We start from the raw sequence: 27033 nt of genomic DNA on the forward strand, positions 1-27033 counted from the left end.
TATGATTAATATTTCTCTGCGACATCATCCATTATTGGAGGTGGACCTGTTAAGCTTCGGCTTATGTCCAGTGGTAGTTTTCGTGAGTGACACCAGATAGAGCCATAATCTGCCTTAGCCGCAACTCCAACCTTGGGGTAGATAGTTCCCTTGGAGCAATTTTCACGATGTTTATTTAATTTATTAATTTATTTATTATTACTCTAATTTTTTACTATTATTATACCGGTCTCCCACTGTGATGGAGCCGCCTTTGCTTCCGCCAAGGTGGTACTCGAACCCGGGTCCATCAGGCCTGTAGTCCAGTGTCGTAACCACTGGGCCATCGCACCATTATTATTATTATTTCTCCCTGATTGGGGGATTCCACTCCGTGACGGGTACTGCTACCAGGTACACAGGGTGGTTGTAATGTCTGGTGTTACTGTCGGTCGAGGAAATCTCTGACTATCCTACAGGTGTTCAGGATTGTGACTTTCTAGAGTTCCTTGTAGATGTTTTCTGGGAGATTTATTGCTGCTAGGCTGCTATGTAGAGTCTATGGTACCATACCGGTTGTTGACACGATGATTAGGATGGTTGATACTTCTTGCATGTGCCACTTCTCCTTGATCTCATGTCTCAGGTTCGTGTATTTCCTAATTTTTTCCTCATGGGTTTTCTGGACCTTGCTAGTGTTCGGCACCACTGTATCAATCAGGTAGGTAGCCTTTTCCATCTTGTCCACAAGGGTTATGCCCGGTCTGTTCTGCGGGATGGTCTTATCCGTTATTATGGCACGGTCCCAGTGCAGCTTCTGCATTCAGGTCTCTAGTACTGCCTGGGGTTCATACTTGTAGTATGGTACACTTTCTTTGGTCAAATGGTATTTCCTCGCTAGCTTCTGATGTATTATCCTGGCTACCTGGTCATATTTATGAGTGTACTCAGTCTGGGTGATCACCTTGCATCCCGCGGTGATGTGTTGGATCGTTTCTGAGGCCAGGTGGCATCGTCAACATGTGTCATCTGACATTCCGAGCTCCTTTGCGTATTTTCTATAGTTTCTGGTGTTGATTACCTGGTCTTGGATGGCCCACATGATTCCTTCAGGCACCTCCGTAGCCAGGTGGGCAGAAGCAGCAGTGCGTAGCACACACTTCTTGATCAGACCGGGGTTCGAGTCCGTGACCACCAAATACGGAGGATGCGGAAAGGTCAGGAAATGACCACCACATATCCCCGGAGCAATATGGCCTTAGTTGCTAATGCTCCTAAAAACCAAATAACAACAGCAACATGATTCTTTCAGTCTCGGGGAAGAGCGTCCCACTTGTGAGCCATGCATTGGAAGCAATGTTACCAGTGTGATCTTGATGGAAGTCATTGTAGTGTCTGGCATGAGTCTTCTTTGCCCATCTTTCTAACTTCGTTTCTTGTACCGTCTGGACGTGAGGGGTTTCCTCTTTTAGGTTGAGTGGGGTATACCACTTATCTATCTTCCTTATGGCATGGTGGAGTAGTGCTGTGTTGTTCTCGAAGTAATCCTTCAGGTTAACTATCGGTATTTTCTGTTGTTCTATCATGTCTATCAGGCCCCTTCCTCCCTCTTTCCGAGGTATTGTTATTCTCTCCACTGCTGACTTTGGATGGTGTTGGCGACTCTTGGTCATCATTGTCCTTGTCTTTCGCATAATATCTTCTAGCTCGGTGTTAGTCCAATCTATGACCCCGAATGTGTATGTTAGTACTGGAGCTGCATAGAGTTTTGACTAGACCTCCATTCAGTTTTGCTTTCAGCAGGTTTCTGAGTCTCTGATGATATTTTTCGGTCAGGCACTTTTTGATTTCCTTTTGGTCTAACTGCTCAGCCTGCATCATCCCTAGGTATTTGTAGGTCTCTCCTTCTGTCATAGCTTCGATCTGTTTACCAATCAGCAGCTGGTAGTTTCGACCAACTAATTTTCCCTGGTGCAGTGTGTGGGTCTTGCATTTTTCTAGACCAAATTCCATCCTCATGTCCTTGCTGAATTCTTTGGTGATCTGGAGTAGTTGTTGGAGTTGTTTCTCAGTTGCTGTGTAGAGCTTGATGTCATCCATGTACATCGGGTGGCTGAGGGTGTACAGGTTCTTTCTTCCTTCTTTGAGGTTATATCCATACTTGCTGGCATTGAGCATGGTGGATAATGGGTTGAGTGCTAGGGTGAACTATAGTGGGCTCAGAGCATCTCCCTGAAAGATTCCTCTTCTAATGGGAATTGACCTGGTTGTGATGTTCTCGACCTTAATGGCGGTACTCCATTTTGCCATTGTTGCTCCTAGGAAGTTTGTCACTATCGGATTGACCTTGTAGATCTTCAGTGTCTCTATTAGCCAGCTATGAGGTAAGGAGTCGAAGGCCTTGTGGTAATCGATGTAGGCTGTGTATAGGTTGCGGTGCTTCTTGAAGGCTTGCTCCTTGCATCCTTTGCTCCTCCGCTTGCAGCCTTTCTGCTGTTCAGCCATTATGTTCTGACTCTCTAAGTGGTCTGATATTTTCTTAGTTATGCAGCTGGTCAGGATCTTGTACATAGTTGGGAGGCGTGTGATTGGCCTTTATTTCGCCGGGTTTCTTGTATCTTCATCTTTAGTCTTCAGATATGTGACTCCTTCAGGGAGAAACTTTGGGATTGTCTCTGGATGCCTTATCATTATTAGTATTATTAGATTGTATTGTATTATTATTATTATTATTATTATTAGCCATATGGTGCAGGGAAGCCTGGGGCTTATGCTGCACCAGCCAAAAATAAATTTTAATTACCCTGAGAAAGAAAGCAAGAGTCAGAAGTAGAAGGAACTCACCAAGAAAGATAAGAATGATGATATCCAGCTCAGGACCCTGGGTGTGCCAAGCCCATACTCACTAGATATATACTAACAACACAAACACTATCACTGCATTCTCCCCTGGCCTGCAAAAAACCTGCAGCTAGGCCTGCACCACAACTGAAGAATAACATTAAGTTGAGGTTCCCAGAGAGTGCAGTGTAGAAAGCATGAGTCGAACAAATGAACTGAAAGCCAGAAGAATGAATGAGAGTTGCAACTGAGTGTTTAAAAAAAAAAAAAAACACAAACCATAAATGTTACAGCTAAATACACACACACCCTAGTTTTAATCTTTTATATGGTATGTCTGCCAGGGACAAAAGTTGATGACGTTGTAGAGAAGATATTATCTTTTAAGACCCCAAAAGATTATATCGTAACTAATGACAGCAGTGTGTAGGTAATCTACAGATTTATTTAGCAAGTGCAGGTCAATGTTGAAAACAAGTCACAGCTTAGGGCTAAATTTGAAAGTGTCTGCAATCCTGCACAGACACGATAGGAGGGAGTATATTATTAGAGCCTTGTCAATCAATTTGGCCCTGGAAAGATTGTGCAGGGCTCATGGGGTAGAATTTTTCTCTGTGTGGTCTGTGCTTGTTAAGAGGAGAAATTGCTTCTATAGGGATGGGATACACTTAAATAGAAAGGATGCAAGAATATTTGCTGTTGCTATCGAGACAATGTTTTTTTTTTTCTTTTTTTTTGGCTGATGCTGCATAAGCTTGCTTTCTTGCATCATATGCCTCTACTAATGCTAATGTTAGGTGGGTCAGAAAACTGCTAACTTGGGGGAATTCACAGACTAATAGATTAATAGTAGCCGCAAGCATAGGTGGAAATGATTCTTGCTCTGCTTCTATTGGGATATTGGAATGAGCAGCAGCACGAAAAGCAAGTTGCTGGGGATTTTAGGAACTGCTGAAAGTCATGAAACAAATAAATACATGGGCTGTGTTAGAGTAACTACGAGTAAGAACAGGTACATGTATACTTGCATGTAGACCAATGCTAATATAGTAAATAATTTTGATGAATTTGAAGTGTGCTGGTTAAGACATCAAAGGCAGATATTGTTGGGATATCAGAGACATGGTGTCACTCAGTTATAAGGGATGCAGAATTGGAATTTGGGGAGTACAATGTGTACAGAAAGGATAGACAGGATAGGAAGTGAGGAGGAGGAGGAGGAGTTATGCAAAAATCAGGGTAGGAGTTTGTTATAGTCCTAATGACTGTGATGAGTACAATGAACAATTATACACAGAAATAGAGTGGGCTAGTAAATCCGAATGTCTTATAATGGGGTATTTTAACTTCCCAGATATAGACTGGAAATTGTGGATTGGTCGCTCACACACTAGCAAGGCTTTTGTGGATTAATTGTTGATTGATTTATACAGCAGCATGTTAAAGGGGCAACAAGAGAGAGTAACACTCTTGATCTGATTATCAGCAGTGATTATTCATGCATTAAGAATCTGCAGATAAAAGAACCACTAGGAGGTAGTGATAAAAGTTTACTGATGTGAGATTTACCGAATGATGTAACTACCATCAGGGGTAAAGGCAGGGTTTTTGCTTTCGTAAAGGCAACTGCAATGATCTTGGAGATTTTTTAAGTTCTATACAGTTGGATCAACTGATGAATTTACCAACAGCAAATTCTAAATAGGAAGCATTCAAGGAAGTAATTTTGGAAGATACTAGGCTTTTCAGGAAGCTACAGGATTTGGAAAAGTTGGGCAGATGTGCTGAGAAGTGGCAACTGAAGTTTAACATTGACAAAAGCAAATAACTGCATATGGGTTGCAGTAACCTCGGACAAATGTACCAACTGCTCAGGCTCAATGCTGATGGGATTCTTCCTCTTGCTCAGACTACAAACGTGAGGGGACATAGATTCAAACTGAGGAAAGACAGTTCTAGAATAGATATGTGGAGGTTTGCCTTTAGCCAGTGGGTATTTGATTGCTGGAACAAACTTCCATCTGTTGTTGTGGAAGTTGATAGCTTAAATAAATTCAAGGCAAAACTAGACAAATATTTGGAATGAATGGATCAGTGAAATGGGAAGGGGTTTTCTTTATCACTTGATAATTTATATGCATCCCATGCATTTTTCTTCTCTGCTAAGAGCCTCGTTTAATTCATCTGACATCTATTTAATGCTAAACCTTGAATATTATCTCTTAATTGATATAAAAAGCCTAGTACCTTCTACAATTAATTCTCTGCTTGACATTTAGAATATTCTGTTGATAACAGCATTAGTTGTTAGTTGGAAATATTGCATAGAATTTAAAACTAAGGGCTCTCTAGTTACCTTTATGAAAGCAGAAGCCCTTCCCTTTTTCCTTGATGCTAGTTATCCTGTGATCACTGCCACCTAATGTTGGTGAACACAGTGTAATGATGGTTATTTTCATACTTTGATTGCCATGTTTGAGACAATCCATTAAATATTAACCATATCCTGAAATATTAACCATAAGCTCTGATCATGGAGTATGCAGTTTTGCAAAATGGAAATTCTCTAAACTGGACTGGAATAAATATGCATTCAGCATGTACATAGATGACCATATCATCCAACATCAATCTATACATGATGCCGATGAACACATTACAGAACAGATATTAGCAACTGCTGCGACTGGCATACTACAAACCTGAAATAAAATATGCAAGAACACCTACTACCAGTGGAATTCTGCATTTAATGTTCAACAAGACAAGAGAGAAAAGAACAAGACATGGAATCAGTTTCAAAATAATACAACTGCTGTTAATTCATAAATTTCATGAAACTTAAAGCTTATACCCATTAGAGCCAGCGGAAAGCCAAGAAAGAATTGCGAGTCTATATTGCCCAGTCTGTAGAGGTACAAGCTAAAGATTATAATGATTTATGCACCAACATCAAGCCATGATGATGAAGAGGTTGAAGAAATGTACACCGAAATTGAGTCTTCTAGATGAGCAGAAAACCCACTACACTATTATTATGGAGGACTTCAATGCTAAGGTTGGAAAAGGCAAAACAGTGCAGAAAGAAGAACTATAGGAAATTTTGGAATTGGTGAAAGAAATAAAAGAAGTGAAAGACTTGTGGAATTTGCAGAATCTCAAGGACTGTCAGAAATGAACACTTTTTTCAAGAAAAGGGTGAACAGAAAGTGGACATGGAAGAGTCCAAATGGATTAACAACTAGTGAAATCGACTTCATCCTCACTAACAGAACATATAGTAGCAGTCTGCTACAGATTCTGTAGCAGTCAGCTACAGAATCTTGAAATAACTGGGAGTAAAGTGGAGGAGAAACTGTTGAAGACAAACACAAGAAAGGCACCCGGGGTGGATGGGATCTATCCAGTTATATTAAAGGAGGCAGCAAAGGAAGTAAGCAAACCCTTAGCCATAATTATGAGAGCTTCCTTGGACTCAGGGGAGGTACCCATAGACTGGAAATGTGCAAATGTGACCCCAATTCACAAAGGAGGATCAAAGGCTGACACAAGTAATTATAGACCTGTGAGCTTAACTTCTGTTCCAGGAAAATTAATGGAGGCACTGGTTAAAGAAGCACTGCAGGATCATTTAGACAAGACTTCAGTTATAGCTCAGACACAGCATGGTTTTGTTAAGGGGAAGTCTTGCCTGACCAACTTGATTGGATACTATGATGCAGTCACAAAAGAACTGGATGCAGGGAATAACTTTGATATTATATACTTGGATCTTAGAAAGGCTTTTGATACTGTTGCACATGGAAGACTGCTACACAAATTGGAGCAGTGTGACATTGGAGGCAAATTACTGCTATGGATAAAGGGGTGGTTGAGGGGGAGAAGACAGAGAGTGGTAATCAATGGACACTGCTCATCGTGGACTAATGTTATTAGTGGAGTCCCTCAGGGCTCAGTGTTGGGTCCATTATTGTTTTCTATATTTATAAATGATATTGATGATGGTATATCAAGCTTAATGTCCAAGTTTGCAGACGATACAAAGGTTGGCAGGGTTGTCAAGGACACTACTGACACTATGCTGCTGCAACAGGATCTGGAAAGGTTGAGCAGATAGGCTGAGAGGTGGCAAATGAAGTTTAACATTGACAAATGTAAAGTATCACACATGGGAAACAGCAACCCCAGAGCAACGTATCAACTCTGGTACTACACTGACAGTGGTAGAGAATGAAAGGGACTTGGGGGTGGTTGTGCAGGCAGATATGAAGTTCTCTGAGACAGTGCAGACAGGCTGCAAGAGTAGCTCATGGAGTATTGTCAATGATATACTGGAATTTTTCCAGCAGGGATAAGGAGGTGATTATTCCATTGTATAAGGCAATGGTCAGGCCACACCTAGAGTACTGTATATAGGTCTGGAGGCCTTATTTCAAGAAGGATGTAGAGCTGCTGGAACGAGTACAGAGAAGGGCAACAAGATTAGTGAATGGAGCAAAGGGGTGCTCTTACGAAGAAAGGCTTAAGTTTTGCAAATTACAGTGTCTGGAGACTAGGCACCAGCGAGGTGATCTGATAGAGGTGTATAAAGCCTTGAATGGTTTAAGCATGCCCAATGCTGATGGGATTCTTTCTCTAGCTCAGAAAAATCACCTGAGAGGGCATAAATTCAAATTGAGGAAAGACAGATGTAGGATAGACGTGCGGAAATTTGCCCTTAGCCAGCGGGTGGTTGGTTGGTGGAACAGACTTCCATCCCTTGTGGTGGAGGTTGATAGCCTAAATAAGTTTTAGAGGGGTGAAGTGGAAGTGGGTTTTTTTTTTTTTTTTTTTTTTGGCTGATGCTGCATAAGCTTGCTTTCTTGCATCAAATGCCTCTACTAATGCTAATGCTATTGTCACAGAGAAACTGCATTCTTCTGTCAGTCTTGTGATGGTGCAAGCAATGCATGAATTAGCATTGCACCTTTCCATTTCTCCCATCCATTCGCTCCAAAAGTTTGTCCACTTTTTCCTTGAATTTATTTAAGCTATCAACTTCCTCAACTACAGATGGAAGTTTGTTCCAGCAATCAACTACTTACTCACTGGCGAAAGGCAAATTTCTGCACTTGTATTCTACAACTGTCTTTCCTCAATTTGAGTTTATGCCCCCTCGGGTTTGTAATCTGAACAAGAATCCCATCAGCATTGAGCCTGCTCAAACCATTCAAGGTGTTATACACCTCAATCAGATCACCTCGCCGGTGTCAATTCTCCAGATGCTGAAATTTTCAGAACTTAAGCCTTTCTTCGTAAGAGCACCCCTTTGTTTCTGTCACCAGTTTTGTTGTCCTTCTCTGTACTTGTTCTAGCAACTCTACATCCTTCCTAAAATAAGGCCTCCAGACCTGTATGCAGTATTAAAGGTGTGGCGTGACCATTGCCTTATCAACAATTAATCAACATTTAAGAATTAATTAAATTTGTGGTTATAGTGTACACACACACACACACACACACACACACACACACACACACACACACACACACACACACACACACACACACACTCACACACAGCATAAACATACTCAGGTTTGTGACATAATGTAGATTTTACAATGCCCCCTCCTGCATACACATCACTTGGATTCCCTCCTAGCTGGCAAAGTAAAGCAACAGAATTATACACTAGCTGATACTGATGCTTAAGTTTGGAAGCATTCATAATTCATTCATAAATTTCCTAATTGATACATTGCTTGCACCGTCATAAGACTGAGACTGTTAGTTAATAGTCCAGTGGATTATCTAGCAACAGGCTTGCGAGGACCGTTTTAGAACTGTACCTCGAAATATAAAGAATATTGTGTCTCACCTCAATACCCATCATAACCTGAAATGACATCACTTAAACTACATAATGGTTGCAAGAGTTTTGCTTTAAAGACCTAAACATGGGTTTGCGACTTCATGCCTCTGATAAGCAAAGTGGTTACTGATACTTAAAATTCATTTGATATCATCTTAATAAAATACCTGGCAAGTGAGTTTCAGTTCAGGTTCTTTGTGTTTCAGTTATTCATGTAAAAAAGTGAATATTATTCATAACCCTCCAAAGTTAAAGATATATGGAGATGACTCGGATTTAAAAGGTCTTCATCCAGCGTGTCATTTTAAGTGATGGTATTATTTACATTCAAATATTTCTAATGTTAATAAAATATAATACAATGCATTATCCATTGAATGAAGATTAATTCAAATTGAAGATTCTGGTGTTATGCATTTTCTCGTATTGTTTTCATAAACTTTAATTTTATAATTTTCCAAATATGCATGATTAAATGTTCATTGGCTGTTGTTTTTTCTCCCCTTTGATATAGCCGTTATACATCCCTGAGTTCCTCAGAAGCTGATGAATCCAGTTCTTTGCTACCTAGTGCAAAAAAGTTAAAAAAGGTCATTCCAGCCACTGTTGATCACAATTATTTCCATGGTCAATCAGTTCAAAGCATTGGAGATACAAAATCTATTAAATCTATCGAAAGAAGCAATCGACATTCAGTTGATTCTTCATCAGAATCTCAAGATTCAGCTGCTGTTAAAGATGTTCTGAATTCTATTGTGTCTGTTGTTTCAGAACGTTGTTCTGAAAGCCAAGATAGTAAAGATGGTTTGTATGCAGACATAAAAATCCCAAAAATATCATCAGTAGTGGATATAGAAACAAATTTAGAAAAAGAATTATTGGAGACAGTACCCATTGAAGCCCTAGATGTTACAATATCAAACTTTGATCCATCTTTATCACATGAAATACTGGAATATGACAGCCTAATAAAACAAGAAAATTCAGAAGAGGAACTTTCAGTTTCAAATGCAGCAAAATTATACAGTGAGAATAACATAGAACAGCAGATGATATTTTTAAGTGTTGATACTGCTCATATCCATGATTCAATTAGTGAAAGGGTAGTTAAACAGGAAATAATTTCAGAAAGCAGTAATATGGAAACTTATGTGGAAACAACACCTCAAACAACCAAAGAGTTATTAAAGGACAACAGTAATTTGTTTCCTGACATAAAGTTTGCCCATGAATATGAAAACCATATAAATTGCAAAGAAAATGATGTGGAAATAAATCAATTGACAGGTAAGTCAAATTTAATATAATTTCTTTGAAAGCTGACCTGTCATGCTTATGCAAGTTTCACAAACAACACCCAACACAAATTCTCTGAAGAGTTTTTACAACTAATTTAGAAAGTTTTCTTATAATTAGCAAGTCAATCGCTGGAACAAGATGCCTTCATGAGTAGTTGAGGCTGACAGTTTGAATAAATTCAAAGGTCAACTAGATAGCAACCTACATGAGAAGGAAAGAAAATAATTTGTATTTTCTTATATACTTGTTTTTTGTTTTTTTTTCTGTCCAGTTCTTCCTTTTTTTCTTTTTTTTTTTTTTTTTTTTTTTCTTTTTTTTTTTTTCAGAAACTGCAGCAAGAACCTCTAGCTTCCTTCCACTGTGTGGCTATTGCTATTTTATAATAGATTATTAAATATAGTCAGCAATTCAGCAGATACTGGTAAGGGAATATTATATCTTCCATGAATCCAATTGCTAAAAGTGCTGTTTTCGCTGGAATCGACTGTTGTTGGAACACACAAAAATATTATGGATGTTACAACATAAAATGATTTTAAGTTTAACATTCATGTATATACTGAATCTTTGGCTGAAAACAGCAGTAGTAACAGGGAATTGGTGGTGGTAGTAGTAGTAGTAGTGGCATGTGATGCAAGAAAGGAAATGTATGAGCTTATGCAGCATCAGCCAAAAAAAAAAATTCACACAACCATTAATTCTAAATGTTTGTCCAGTTCTTCCTTAAATTTATTTAACTTATCAACTTCCACAACAACAGATGGAAGTATTTTCCAGCAAATAACCAGCCGCTGGCTAAAGGCAAATTTCCGCACATCTATTCTACATCTGTCTTTCTTTAATTTGAATTTATGCCCCATTAGGTTTGGAATCTGAACAAGTGGAAGAATCCCATCAACATTCAGTGTGCTCAACCTATTCAAGGCCTTATACACCTCAATCAGATCACCTCACAGGTGCCTAGTCTCCAGACACTGTAATTTGCAAAATTTAAGCCTTTCTTTGTAAGGGCAACCCTTTGTTCCATTCACTAATCTTGTTGCCCTTCTCTATACTCATTTCAACAGCTCTACATCCGTCCTAAAATGAGGCCTCCAGACCTGTACGCAGTACTCAAGGTGTGGTCTGACCATTGCCTTATACAGAGGGACAATCACCTCCTTTTTCCTGCTAGCAAAATTCTTGTATATCATTGACAAAACCCCATGACCTGCTCTTGCAGCCTGTCTGCATTGTTCAGAAAACTTCATATCTGACTGCACAATTACTCCCAGGTCTTTTTCATTTTCTACCACCTTAAGTGTAGTACCACACAGTTGGTACGTTTCTCTGGGGTTACTTCTACCCATATGCAATACTTTGCATTTGTCAAGGTTAAACTTCAGTTGCCACTTCTCAGCCCATCTGGCCAAATTTTCTAGATCCTGTTGCAGTAGCACACTGCCATTAGTCATTAACGACCCTGACAACCTTTGTATCATCTGCAAACTTAGACCCTAAGCCTGATATACCTTCATCAATATCATTGATAAATATACAAAACAACAGTGGACCCATCACCGAACCCTGTGGGACTCCACTAATAACATTAGTCCACGAAGAGCAGAGCCCATTGAATACCACCCTCTGTCTTCTCCCACTCAACCATCCTTTTATCCATTATAGCAATTTACCCTTAATACCATTCTGTTCCAATTTGTACAGTAGTCTTCTATGCGCAAGGGTGTCAAAAGCTTTCCTGAAATCCAAGTATGTGATATGAAAATTATTTTTTGCATCCAGTTCCTTTGTAACCACATCATAATAACCAATCAAATTTGTCAGACAAGACTTTCCCTTAACAAACCCATGCTGGGTATGAATTATTGCTGCAGTCTTGTCTAGATGCTCCTGCAATGCATCTTTAACCAGTGACTCCATTATTTTACCTGGAACAGAAGTTAAACTAACTAGTCTGTAATTACTCATGTCACCCTTTGATCCCCTTTGTGAATTGTGGATACATTTGCACATCTCCAGGCACTTCCGTAGCCAGGTGGGCTGGAGCAGCAGTGCGTAGCACACGCTTCTTGATTAGACCGGTATTCGAGCCCGTGACCACCAAATACGGAGGATGCGCAAAGGTCAGGAAATGACCACTGCATATCACCAGAGCAATATGACCTTAGTTGCTAATGCTCCTAAAACCTAAATAACAATAACAGCACATCTCCATCCATGGGGACCTCCCATGATTCCAAGGATACTCTCATAAGTATGGCTAAGGGTTTGCTTACTTCCTTTGCTGCCTCCTTTAATATAACTGTTAGACCCCATCCACCCCAGGTGCCTTTCTTATGTTTACCTTCAAAAATTTATCCTCCACTTTGCTCTCAGTTATTACAAAATCATTAAGCACCCTGCTACAATTTGATAACCTTCTGGCATTTTCAAACCTTAATAACTCCTCATGTGTGAATGTAGATGCAAAGTACTCATTCAGTTTGTTTGTTATTTCAGCAGGATCATCAACAGTCGAACCATTGATATCAACCCTTCCCTATCTCTTCCATCATGCAGTATAATTGATGACTTTTGAGGTTATGATGAACGTCGTGGCGAGATCCAATATTCCTTACATTTCAAGGGTACAGCTCTAAAACGGTGTCCGCAGGCCGGCCGCTAGTTAGTACACTGGACCGAACCTATTGGTAACTCTCTAGGAGGCTTCCGGATCAGCTAGTGTATAATCTTGCTACCTCTACTCTGCCAGATAGTGACTGGAGGGAGTCCGAGTAGTGTGTATGCAGGGAGCATTGTCGAGGCCACGTTATGTCAAGGATCTGGTTATATTCTTACAACATGTACGCCATATCCAAAAATTTCATTACTTCATACAGCATGTCCCACCCACATTTTCTTACTATTGAATACACCATGAATTGTCAAACTAATAGAGCAAGCATATCTGCGAAAAGATCTAAACCTCCCAAGGACTTCCTAATTCATTTCACATATATACGTGGTCTCAGTTCTAATCTCAACGATGTCCATTTCCACTTGCAGTCTGCCAAACCCCATGTACTTTTTCTGACAGAATCTCAGTTATCGGTTGATTCAACTACTGCTCATCTCAGATGCCCAAATTATTCGCTGTATGATTTGTTTCGCCTCAAAAGTGGTACTTGTGCATATGTCTGTTCTGATATTCCATGTCAGAGACTTGGCAATTTGGAATCTCCTCTCTTTGATCTTCTCTGGCTTAAAATCTCTCTACCTCATTGTGTCAAATTCATCTGTTGTCTCTACCATTCTCCCAACTCCACTAATCACTTGGAGCTCTTTGACTTTCTCTCTTTGCAACTTGACTTTCTCCAGTCCAGTTTTCCTAAAAGTGAGGTAATTTTTCTTGGTGATTTTAATGTTCACAACTCCAGTTGGCTTCCGTTTTCTAGTCACACCGACCCAGCAGGTCGAGATGCTGAGGCTTTTGCAATTACTAATGACCTAGCACAGATTTTTCATGTACCTACAGGAATACCGGACAATCCTAATCATACAGCCAATACCCTAATACCCTTGATCTTTTTCTCACAAACAACCCTTCTAAGTACACGGTCGAAGTGAGAGCTCCTTTAGGCACGTCAGATCGCAGCTTGTTGATTGTCTCTTCTTCAATGGAATCTTTATCTCCTGGCTATTCCCAACCTCGCGTTGTTTGGCATTACAAGAATGCAAAATGGCATGACCTGCGAGACTTCTTTTCTTCTTTTCCTTGGTCGGATTACTGTTTCAAAACTTCTGATGTCAACGTTTGCTCAGATCGTGTCAGTGAAATTATTCTTGCAGGAATGGAATCCTTTATCCCACACTCCACTTTAAAATCTCGTCCTTTATCTAAACCTTGGTTTTCCAATAAATGTGCTAAGGCTATCCAAGAGAAAAACGTTGCATATCGTAATTGGCTTGTTTCTAATTCTTCAGTTTCATTTTCTGCCTATACCAAAGCTCGCAACAATTGTAATGCAGTTATTAATCAGTCCAAACTAGAGTTTGAACAGGCTAAGAGTAGTAAACTTGCTTCTTGCCCTAATGGTAGCCGAGCATTCTGGTCTCTTGCCAAAGCCATTGGTCGTAACTTTTGCCCATCTCTGCTCCCACCTCTGTCCAAACCAGATGGTTCTGTTGTTACTTCAGCTAAGGAGAAAGCTGACTTGCTAGCATCCCATTTTTGTTCCAGCTCATGTATTAATGATCTTCGTAAAACACCTCCCACCATTCCCAACACGCTCCATTCGGTGCCCCCTATAGTCTTCCGTCAAAAGGATATCAGAAGGATTTTGATGAATCTTGATGCTAAGAAAGCTCTAGGTCCTGATGGTATTTCTCCACTTATTCTCAAAACCTGTGCTCCTGATCTTACTCCTGTTCTTTGCCGCCTTTTTTCACTTTCTTATTCGAAAGGTGTTTTTCCTGCTGCTTGGAAATTTGCTCACATCCAGCCAGTTCCCAAAAAGGGTGACAAATCCCTCCCATCCAATTATCGTCCCATTGCAATTACTTCTACTCTTTCTAAAGTAATGGAGAAATCAATTAACCGCCAACTCTTAAACTACCTAGAAACCTTCCGTCTGATCAACGATCGCCAGTATGGATTCCGTCAGTGTCGATCCACTGGTGATATTCTGGCTTATGTTACCCATTTATGGACTTATTCAAGGGAAAGGTTCAGTGAAACACAAGTAGTTGCTCTTGACATCTCAAAGGCTTTTGATCGTGTTTGGCATAAAGGTCTTCTAAACAAGCTTCCATCTTATGGTTTGCCAACTGTTTTTAGTAATTGGTTTACCAGTTTTCTCTCTGATCACTCACTGAGGGTGATGTTAGATGCCTCTCTGTCTTCTAACTTCTCCACTGATGCCGGTGTCCCCCAAGGTTCAGTTCTTTCCCCCACTCTTTTCCTCTTGTATATCAATGACCTTCTTCCATTGACTGGAAATCCTATCCATAGTTTTGCCGATGATAGCACATTGCATTCAACTTTCCATTATGAGAAACCTTGTCCTGCTCAATCAGCTTCAACTTCTCGAAAATCTGCTACCAGTTCCTTAAATGCCGATCTTCAGGTAATTCTCCAGTGGGGCAAAGACAATTTAGTTGATTTCAACACTTCTAAAACTCAGTCTTGTCTTATATCTCGCAAAAAGGATTCTTCTACTCCTATGCTTATCTTTAGTGACACTCCGATTTCTAGGCAAAATGATATATCTCTTTTGGGGATTACCCCGACTTCTAATCTCTCTTGGCACAAGCACATTACAAATATTGCTTCCTCTGCATCTAAAAACTTGGTTTTCTCTTTCGCTTTCGGCATTACTTTTCTTCCAAACAGCTGCTCACTCTGTATAAATCGCAAATCCACCCTGCCATAGAATATTGTTCCCACATCTGGGGTGGTGCCCCCAAAACCTCTCTCAGGCTTCTTGATTCCATTCAGAAGAGGGCAGTTAGGTTAATTAAAGATTCATCTCTAACAGAGTCTCTCCACTCGCTTTCTCATAGACGCACTGTTTCTGCTGCATGCCTCTCCTACAGATACTTCTATGGCCACTGTTCTTCTTAATTGGCTTCTATAATTCCCGCTCTCTCTTTCAAAACAGTCTGAACACGTGCCGCCACCAGCCAACATCCATTTACTGTCCAACTTCAAACCCACAGAACCAACTTTTCATCTTCCTCATTTATTCATTCAACTGCTGTTTTCTGGAACAACCTTCCTTCATGCATATTTCCTGAAAATTACAATCTACAGAAGTTCAAGTCCAATGTCAACAAATATCTTCTTTCATCTTCTCAACCTCCAACCCAAGCACGGTACTAAGTACTATAGGTTCTAATACCTCTCGTGTTTGGGGTTCACATAAAAAAAAAAAAAAAAAAAAAAAAAGAATAAGAATCCCATCAGCATTGATCTTGCTCAAACCATTCAAAGCCTTATGCACCTCAATCTGATCACCTCACAGGTGCCTATTTTCTAAACACTTCTTCTTGGTAAGAGCAACCCTTTGTTCCCCTTGGCAATTTCATTACACATTTCTGTACTCGTTCCAGCAGCTCTACATCCTTCCTAAAATGAGACTTCCACACTCATGTGTTGTACTGAAGGGGTGGCCTTATACATAGGGCTTATCACCTCCTTGTTCTTGTTAGCAAAATTCCTGTATATCATTGACAGGAACCCCATGAGCTACTCTGGCAGCCTGTCTGCACCGTTCAGAAAACATATCTGACAGCATGATATATTTTCTTTTTTTCTTTTTTTCTTTTTTTTTTTCATCCATTTTCTGATTGCTGTAACAAACTTCCCCATGACACATAATAGTATCCAATGAAATTGGTCAGATAAGACTTAGCAAACCCATGCTCTGTCTGAAGTATAACTGCAATCTTTTCTAGATGATCCTGCGATTGTCTTCTTTAGTACAGTGACTCAAGTATTTTCCCTTAAAAAAAGGTAAACTAACAGGTCCGTAATTACTTGTGTCATCGCTTGAACCTTTTTCTGAATTGGGAATATATTTGCACATCTGCAGTCCGTGGGGACCCCCCCCCCCCCCCGAGTCAAGGATGCTCTCATGATTATGACTAATGGTTTGCTTCCTCCTCTAATATAACTGGATAAATCCTATCCATCCCAGGTGTCTTCCTTAGACGGTGGATTCCAGTTAAATAAACAGCTGCCACCGGTTAATCGGGGTAGCCGTTTATTTGTGCAAATCTTAAAAAACAGAATGCAATTAAGAAAATAGCCAGGGTTTACTTAGCTTAATTGGGACAACATGCTGTTTAATCGGGGCAGGAGACCGCAGCACTGGAGATTACCCTACGATTGTCTCCGACCGTATCATGTGCTTCGATCAGATTTCTGGAGGTCACAACCATAAAATAATAAAAACAATTAGCAGTCACCTGTTTATTAGGCTTTTCTGTTTGTGCAGTCTATCTTAAACGGATAATAAACTGGATCATATCAAATTTGCAATAATACCAACATATGGAATTCTGTGTGTTATTATGGTGAAATGTGTTTGCACTTCCATGGAATCTTCAATCATATGAAAAAATTAATTTTCAGAATTTTCTCGTCATTCGTATTTTTAAAGCTTTGTAACTCGTTACTCGGTTCTCACTTGCGTGTATTGTGTTACTTGCAATTTGTGTGTGCCGTGCTCTTTGTTATTGATTGCTTATCTTTTTACTGTTTTAAATTTTATTCCCCCACAACAAATGTCAGTGAACAGAAATGTCAACTTGTTAGTCGTCAAAATTGCAGCAACTCCGGCCTGCCATTTGTTATAAGTTTTCTATGTGGCCCTCCAATAAAAAAGGTTGGGGACCCCTGACCTAGACGAAACTGCTGTAATAGTTCAGACACAGCATAGATTTGTTAAAGGAAGGTCTTGTCTGAACAATTTGATTGGATACTATGATATGGTCACATAGCAACTGAATATCAAAAATAATTTTGATATCATATACTTATATTTCAGGAAAACTTTTGATATTGTTGCACATGGAAGACTGCTATACAAATTGAAGAGGTATGGCATTAAGGGTAAGTCGCTACAATGGATAAAGGGATAGTTGAGTGGGACACCTCAATCAGATCACCTGCGAGGTGATCTGATTGAGCTGTATAAGACCTTGAATTGGTTGAGCATGCCGAATTCTGATGGGATTCTTCCACTTTGTTCAGATTACGAACCTAAGGGGGCATAAATTGAAATTGAGGAAAGACAGATGTAGAATTGATGTGCAGAAATTTGCCTTTAGCCAGCAGGTGGTTAATTGCTGGAAGAAACTTTCATCTGTTGTTGTGAAAGTTGATAGGTTAAATAAATTTAAGGAGGAACTGGACAAATATTTAGAGGGGATTGTTTTGTAATTTTTTTTTTTTTTTTTTTTCTGATGCTGCATAAGCTCATACATTTGCTTTCTTGCATCACATGCCACTACTACTACTATGACAGAGTGATAATCAATGGACCCTACTCTTCGTGGACAAATGTTATTAGTGGAGTTCCCCAGATAATACAAAGGTTGGCAGCGTTGTTAGCAACTGTAAATACAGTATGCTACTCCAACTGGAGCTAGACAAGTTGGACAAATGGGCTGAGAAGTGGCAACTGAAGTTTAAAAAAACTGTAAACCAAAAAACGCAATTTTAGCAACTTCACCAGGCCAAACGGGGTGTACAAGATAGAAAAACTATAAAAAATTATAAACAAGGGATATTTATCGTAAATAAAGACAGTCATATTAAAAATCACAATTTTTATTATTATAATCACATTTGATATTACAGAAATAGCAAATCAATGAGATGTTTGTAGTTGTTTTGATTTAGCAATAATTGAAATGTTAGGTTTAATAGTAGAAGTTCCCCATCTTAAAAAGTCTTGCAAATGTTCATCTGTCATTCTTGATCGATGTTTGGATTTTATATATTTCATTTTTGAATATGTTTGTTCACAAAGGTAAGTGCTACCAAAAATAGAAATTATTGTTCTTGCTAATTTTTTTAAATTAGCAAGAACTTCATTTTCTGTCAAAGTTTTATGAAAGTTAATTAATGTTTCATTTTTCAATAATGTTTTCAGGTTATCGTTACTTTGAAGATCTATGATTTCTAATTGTAGATCATTATCCATTTGTGAAACATTTACATCAAATGGATTCTGAAATAATGTAAATAATTTTCTATTGTTTTCGAAATCAACAACTCGATCAACAAATGCTTCCCTCAATAATTCAAGATTTTGGACAAAATTGTCAGTAGAAAAATCACAATTGGGCATATTATTATATAAACTTTCACAACACAAAAAATGGGGAAAATTTTGTTCAATTTGATTTTTAAATAATTTTAATTTTGTCTGAAATGCTTTAATATTGTAGAACAAGTCATTTACAAGTAGATCGTGACTTTGAAGTTTTTTATTCAATGTATTCAAATGTTCACAAATATCTTTTAAAAATGCAAGTTCCCATAACCATTTAGAGTCTGTTAATTCTGGGACTGGTTTCAATTTTTCGTTCATGAATATGTCTATTTCGGTTCTGAGTTGAAAAAAATCTTTTTAACACATTACCGCGACTCAACCATTGCACCTCCGTATGATACAACAAATCACCATATTCGCTTTCGATTTCCTCCAAGAAAATTTTAAACTGACGATGGTTCAGGCCATTTTTGTGTATAAAATTCACAATGCTAATTATAGTTGACACGATTGAGTTCTAAGACAAAAATTTACCACACAATGATTGCTGGTGAATAACACAATGAAATTGCATAGGTCTTTCGATGTTTTTGGAATCAAAATATTTATTAACATGGCTGATGAAACCAATATTTTTTCCAACCATATTCTTTGCACCATCAGTCGTAATTGCTGTCAACAATTCCCAATCAAGCTGCAGGTCTTCAAACACTTTTGATACGCTATAAAATGTTTTCACCAGAGGTTCTCTTCTTCAAGCTTTCAAGTGCAGCCAGTTCTTCTGTGACTTCAAAATTTTGATTTATACCACGTATGTAAATGAGTATCTCTGCTGTGTTTTGTAATATCTTCACTTTCATCAATTGCAATCGAAAAATTTATAAAATCTGTAACTTTTTTGTTTCAGCTGATCTTTAATGTTAGCAGACAAGTCTTCAATTCTTCTTGCTAAAGTTGACGCTGATAAACTTATAGCAGTGAAGTGCTTAACTTGATCAGGGCATATTTCTTCTGCAATTGATAGGCACACTCTTTTCACAAACTCGCCATCGGTAAAAGTGCTCCCTTCTTCAGCAATGATTTGAGATGCTCGCAAACTAGCTTTAATTAAATTTAAATTCTGATTAGTAAAATATGTCATCTGTTGTTGTTGTTGCCTCTTGAAATCAAAGCTCAGCTCTTGTAATTTCTTGTTTCGCAACTCTCCTTGAAGTTTATCGTAAGTTGAGGCATGTTTTGTCGTATAATGCCGCTTCAAATTATATTCTTTCAACACAGAAACTGCTTCCTTACGTATAAGGCAGGTACATCGGTTATTGTCCCTTATAAAAAAATAATTAATCAACCAAAGTTCATTGAAGACACGACATTTGGAATCAATTTTTCTTTTCTTTGACATCTTGATTCGCTAAAATTAAAATTAAAAATAATATGCATTTATACAAATAGCACTATTAATTGTTGCGCATGATAATCGGTGCAGCGGCCCGACGACTATGGTCTGAATTAGAATAGCTGACCACGAGAAAGATTAATATGCGTACTCGTCTTTACATTGCAAACTGCAAAGAACGCATTGCATACAATTCTTTCACTAATACTTACTTGATTAATATTTAAATTAGTGTTTAGCAATTGTTTTAAGTCGCTTATTTTAACTTTACTATTTCACTTTTTGACAACTCGTGTTCGCTGGAAATACTCGAGGGATTTCCGAAGCACTGTTGGGATTTCCGACATTGCAAGAAACACTGCTGCCAAGTGGAAGTGCACAGAGTTGCAACAATGTTACAAAATTATATTTGGACGCATTTACATTATATTTTGATTAAAAATATCCTTATACGATATGTAGCAACCAAAAAAGATTTCTATAGAATAAATTTCACGAGGCAGATAAAACAGTCTTTCAGGCCGGATCCGGCCCACGGGCCGTAGGTTGGGGACCTCTGGTCTAGGCAATCCTTCATCACTTCTTTAACCAGTGACTCCATTATTTTCCCTGGAACAAGTTAAACTATTATTTATTATTAATATTATCTATTATCTTCTATAAATAATTGTATCTACTATTATCGATTATTTTCTATAGTTACTTGTGTCACCTTTTGAGCCCCCTTTATGAATTGGTGATACATTTGAACACCTCCAGTGCATGGGGACTTCCCTGAGTCCAAGGAAGCTCTCATAATTATGGCTTAGGGTTTGCTTACCTCCTTTAATATAACTGGATAGATCCCGTCCACCCCAGGTGCCTTCCTTATGTTTAACTTCAACAATTTCTCCACCAATTTGCTCTCAGTTATTACAAAATCACTTAGCTCCCTGTTAGAGTTTGATAAACTTCTGGCATTCCCCTCATTGAATAACCCCTCATGTGTGAATGTAGATACAAAATAATCATCCAGTTTTTCAGCTACCTGAGCATGATCATCAATAGTCAACTCATCTATGTTAAGTGTTCCAATCTGATTCATCCCTTTCCTTCTAGAGTTTACATAAGTAAAGAACTCTTTGCTGTTTTTCTTTGCATCCTTTGCCAAAGATTTCTCGTAATCTGCCTTCGCCTGCCTAACCTCCTTTGTTACTTGATTACAGACAAACTTATATCTGCCATAGGTTTCTGGGTTACTGATAATTTATATGCTTCCCATACATTTTACATCTCTGCCACGAGACTCAGTAGGCGCCTCCGTAGCCGGGCAGGAAGGAGTAGCAGTGCGTAGCACATGCTTCTTGACTAGACCTGAGTTCGAGCCCATCACCACCAAATACAGAGGATGCGGAAAGGTCAGAGAATGACCACTGCATATTCCCGGAACAATATGGCCTTAGTTGCTAATGCTCCTAAAAAAAAAAAAAAAACAAATAACAAAATGAAAAATAACGAGACTCAATAATTCATCTCACATTCATTTAGGCCTGAACCTTGAACAGTATTTCTTATTTGGAATGAAAAGCCTAGTATTCTCCAAGATTAAATCCCTGAACCGATTTAGAATTCAACGTTGGTAACATCATCAGTTGATCCCACTGCACATAATTTAAAAACTGTCTGAGACCCCTTTAGTCACCTTTACGAAAGCAAAAGCCCTTCCCTTTAGCCTTGATGGTAGTTACATCTTTAAGTAATTCCCATATCAGTACATTGTGATCACTGTTACACAGTGATTCCTTTATCTGCAAATTCTTAATGCATGAATAATCACTGCTGGTAATCAGATCAAGAGTATTACTCCCTCTGGTTGTCTCTTGAACCTGCTGCTGAAGAAAACAGTCATCCACTATATCCAAAAAAAGTCTTGTTAATGTGCAAGGGACCAACTGAGAAGTTTCAGTCAATATCTGGAAGGTTAAAATCACCCATTATAAGAGGTTCTGATTTCCGGGCCCACTGTATTTCTCTGCATAATTACTCATCAGATTCATTAGGCCTATAACACACACCTACTCTCATTTTTCCGCTCCCAGTGTTTATGTCACACCAAAGAGACTCAACATTCCATTGTCCACCAATATCAATTGGATGCACATCCTTAGATTTTATGTGTTTCTTAACTAACAGCATGTTAGTTAAGAAACACAAACACATACACCTCCTCCTCCCTGTCTATCTTTCCTGTATACATTGTACTCCCTAAATTCAATTCTGCACTGCTTATGTTTGTGTGACACCACATATCTGATATTCCAACAATATCTGCCTTTGATGTCGTGACTAGCACTTCAAGCTCATCAAATTTATTAACTATACTCCTAGCATTGGTGTACATGCAGGTATACACATACCTGTTTCTACTCTTAGTTACCCTAACACAACCCATGTATTTATTTGTTCAACTATAACTCCTGTAAATCTCCATTGCCTTGCTTTCCATGTTGCAGCTCATTCCAATAGAAGCAGTGCAAGAATCACTTTTGCCTCTGCCTGCAACCACTGTTAACCTTTTAGTCTGTGTATCCCCCCCCCGAAGCTAGCAGTTTTCCGACCCACCTAACGCTGCCTTGATAACATCAGCAAATATTCTTGCACCCTTTCTATTTAAGTGTACCCCACCCCTGTAGAAGCAGTCTCTCCTGTCAACAAGCACAGACCAGGCTGAAAAAAATTCTATCCCTTGAGCCCTGCACAATCTCTCCAGGGCGAATTGAATGACAAGGCTCTCATCATATACTCCCTCCTATCACGTCTGGCAAAATTGCAGACACTTTCACATTCAACCCTAACTCGTGACTTTTTTTCAACATTGAGGGCGAAATTTTCACGGTTATAAATGATTCTATAACTAGGGACTCCACTGATAACATTAATCCATGCAGAACAGTGCCCAGTGATAACCACATTGTGTCGTCTTCCACTTAATCATCCCTTTATCCATAGCAGTAACTTGCCCTTAATTGAATGCACATCCTTATTGCTCTCATATTGCTCCAATTTATACAGCAGTCGTTTATGGGCAACAGTATTAAAATTATTCCTGATATCCAAGTTGTGATATCAAAATTATGTTTTGCATCTAGTTCCTTGATGACTTTATCATAGTAATCAGATTGGTTAGACAAAACCTCCCTTTCACAAATCCATGCTGTGACAGTAGTATAACTGCATTCCTATCCAGATTGTTCTTCATTATCTCTTTAATCAATGACTCTATTATTTTCTCTGGAATAGATGTTAAGCTAACAGGTCTTTAATTACTCATGTCACCTTTTGACCCCTTTATGAGATGGGTGTACATTTGCATTTCTTCAGTTCATAGAGACATCCCCTGAATCGAAGGATGCTGTCATAATTATGCCTAAAGGCTTGTTTACCTCCTTTACTGCTTCTCTTAATATAATTGGTTAGATCCCATCCACCCCAGGTGTCTTTTTTATATTCAGCTTCCACAAGTCCTCTTCCACTTTCCTTTCAATTATCACAAAGTCATTTCTATCCCCATTGGAGTTTGATAAACTTCTGGCATCGACTGCCCTAAAGAATTCCTCAAGTGTGAATATAGATGCAAAATACTTATTCAATTTGTCAGCAATCTGAGCAAAGTCATCTACAGTTAACCCAATGATTTATTTGTTTGTTATTTGGTTTTTAGGAGCATTAGCAACTAAGGCCATATTGCTCCAGGGATATGCGGTGGTCATTCCCTGACCTTTCCGCATCCTCCGTATTTGGTGGTCACGAGCTCGAATCCCGGTCTATTCATGAAGCGTGTGCTATGCACTGCTGCTCCTGCCCACCTGGCATGTAGGTGCCTAATCCAATGATATCAATTGCCTAATGTGATTCAATCTCTTCCTTCTACTGTTATTATAAGCATAGAAGTCTTTGCTGCTTTTGTTTTACATTCTTTGCCAGAGGTTTCTCATAATCTGCCTAAGGTTGCCTAACCACCCTTGTGCCTTGATTACAGATTAATTTATATCTACCATAGGCTTCTGAATCACCTGATAATTTTTATGCATTCTATGCAATTATCTTCTCTGTCACTTGGTCAATAATTCATCTGATTTAGGTCTAAGCCCTGAACAGTATTTCTTCACTGAAAAGCCTAGTAGCTTCTATGATTACCTCCTTGAATGTTTCCCATTTAGAATTTGACGTTCAGGTAGTTTATTAACTGCCCAACATGACTTTTCTTATCCAGCCACTAGACAAAGTTGTGATATCAACAATTAAAACTTATTACCTATGAAGAACTTTCCAAGCAATTTTTGGATAAGCTGTAATCAGATTCTAGCCTTAAGTTCGTCAAGTTTGGAGAAATTTCATAATATTAAAATCTGTGAAAACTGTTTTCTTCACAGCTGAAGAAGTGTGATCTACTACTAAATGCTAGCTGGAAAGCTATATGGCCAGAAGCGGTCAAAATGGAAAATTTAATTCAACCATTGGATAATGAATTCCATTGTATTATGAATCTAGCCCATTCTATTGGTGGAGAACAATTCGAAGGCATGATTGTCCAGGACGTTTGTGAATTGCTAACACAACAGGTTTAACAGAAGAACTGATGGAAATGGCAACCTATAGCAATTCTAATTCTGAGAATATAGATTGTAATCATAAAAGTAGTTTAGAAAAAGCGTTCCCAATTTTACTTTCAAAACCATAAAAGGTCTAGAATTAGCTCATGACATAGAATGTTATTTTATGGATAATGCGTGATAATGAAAAATATTTTAGACTATCTTTCTACGGAAGATAGTCTAAAATTTAAAAGAGAATATCTCCATATCAGGAAATCTATAAAGATTCACAGAACGAAAAGCAAACTATCACTTAGCATTAGTAGAGGCATATGATGCAAGAAAGCAAGCTTAAAAAAAAAAAAAACCCTTTCCATTTCACCCATCCGTTCAGTCCGTATGCTTGTCTCATTCTGCCTTGAACTTATTTAAGTTTTCGACCTCCACTACAGCAGATGGAAGTTTGTTCCAATCCTCAACAACCCGCTGGCTAAAGGCAAATTTCTGCACATCTATTCTACAATTGTCTTTCTTCAATTTGAATTTATGTCCCCTCAGGTGTCACACAGAGATAAGGAATGCAGAATTGGAATTTGGGGAGTACAATGTCATCAGAAAGGATAGACAGGACAGAAAGGGAGGAGGGATCATGCTGTTAGTTAAGAAATACACAATATCTAAGGAAGTGCATCCAGTTGACATGGGTGGACATTGGAATGATGAGCCAGTATCATATGATACTGGCTGGGAAATCAAAATTGAGAGGAGTGTGTTATAGGCCTAATGACTCTGATGAGTACAATGAACAACTGTACAGAGAAATAAAGTAGGCCAATAAATCAGACTTTCTTATAATGGAAGATTTTAACTTCCCAGATATTGCCTGCAACTTGTGGGTTGGTCACGTGCACACTAGAAAGACTTTTGTGGATTTAATGGATGATTGTTTTCTGCAGCAATATCGTTCGAGAGGTAACCAGAGGGAGTAATACACTTGATCTGATTATCAGCAGTGATTATTCGTGCATTAAGAATCTCCAGATAAAGGAACCACTAGGAAGCAGTGATCACATTGTACTAATGTGGGATTTACTTAAAGATATAACTAACATGAGGGGTAAAGGGAGGAGAGTTTTTTTCTTTCATAAAGGCTAGTACAGTGGTCTCAGAGAGTTTTTAAATTCTATACAGTGGGACCAATTGATGTTGTTGCCAATAGCAAATTCTAATTGGGAAGCTTCTAGACTTTTCATACCAACTTAGAAACACTGTTACAGGTTTAAGCTTAAATGGATGTCTGATGAACTCATGAGTAGAGAAAAAAAAAAGGTATGGGATGCAGATAAAGGAACCACTGCTTCCTAGTGGTTCCTTTATCTGCAGATTCTTAATGCACGAATAACCACTGCTGATAATCAGATCAAGTGATATCAAATTATAAGATGACACAGAAACCTAAGGTAGACATAAGGTAGTCGCTAATCAAGTCACAAAGGAGGTTAGGCAAGCAAACGCAGATTACGAAATATCTTTGACAAAGGACGCAAATAAAGAAGTCTTTGCTGTTTTTATTTGCGTCCTTTGTCAAAGATATTTCGTAATCTGCGTTTGCTTGCCTAACCTCCTTTGTGACTTGATTAGCGACTACCTTATGTCTACCTTAGGTTTCTGTGTTATCTTATAATTTGATATCACTTGATCTGATTATCAGCAGTGGTTATTCGTGCATTAAGAATCTGCAGATAAAGGAACCACTAGGAAGCAGTGGTTCCTTTATCTGCATCCCATACCTTTTTTTTTTTCTCTACTCATGAGTTCATCAGACATCCATTTAAGCTTAAACCTGTAACAGTGTGTCTAAGTTGGTATGAAAAGTCTAGAAGCTTCCCAATTAGAATTATGCAATCTCTAGAAGGAAGAGGATGAATCAGATTGGTCTACTTGATATTGATTATTCAACTGTCGATGAACAAGTTCATTTTGTGACAAACTGAATAAGTATTTTGCATCTACAGTCACACCTGAGGAATTCAGCAGGGAAGTGGAGTGCAGATATATGTCAAACTCTAACAGAGAGTTAAAATATTTTGTAACAAGTGAGAGCAAAGTGCAGGAGAAATTGTTGAAGTTAAATACAGTCGATTCCGGTTATTTGGGACACAGTGGGACTAGTGCATTTTGGCCTGATTAATGGCTGCCCCAATTATCCGAAGTTTCACGTAAATGTTTAAAAATACAATGGACCCCCGCTTTACAACTGGTTCACTGTACAATCATATCACGTTACGATAGACTCACCATAGTAAAGTACTGTCCACTTTATGATGCGTA

General features: G+C 38.6%; 1 protein-coding gene across 1 annotated transcript in view; it reads left to right on the forward strand.

Annotated features, from left to right (window-relative positions):
- LOC150075707 (calcineurin-binding protein cabin-1-like) overlaps window positions 1-27033 on the forward strand; it is a 1104404-nt gene that overhangs the window by 907916 nt on the left and 169455 nt on the right. Inside the window, exon 37 of the mRNA XM_090388624.1 lies at window positions 9189-9961. Within this exon, the coding sequence (XP_090244750.1) occupies window positions 9189-9961 (773 nt within the window). The remainder of the gene's footprint in view (window positions 1-9188; window positions 9962-27033) is intronic.

This window comes from Mastigoproctus giganteus, chromosome 14 (assembly GCF_048544385.1).
Source record: "Mastigoproctus giganteus isolate SK-2022 chromosome 14, ASM4854438v1, whole genome shotgun sequence".
NCBI classification, from domain to species: Eukaryota; Metazoa; Arthropoda; class Arachnida; order Uropygi; family Thelyphonidae; genus Mastigoproctus; species Mastigoproctus giganteus.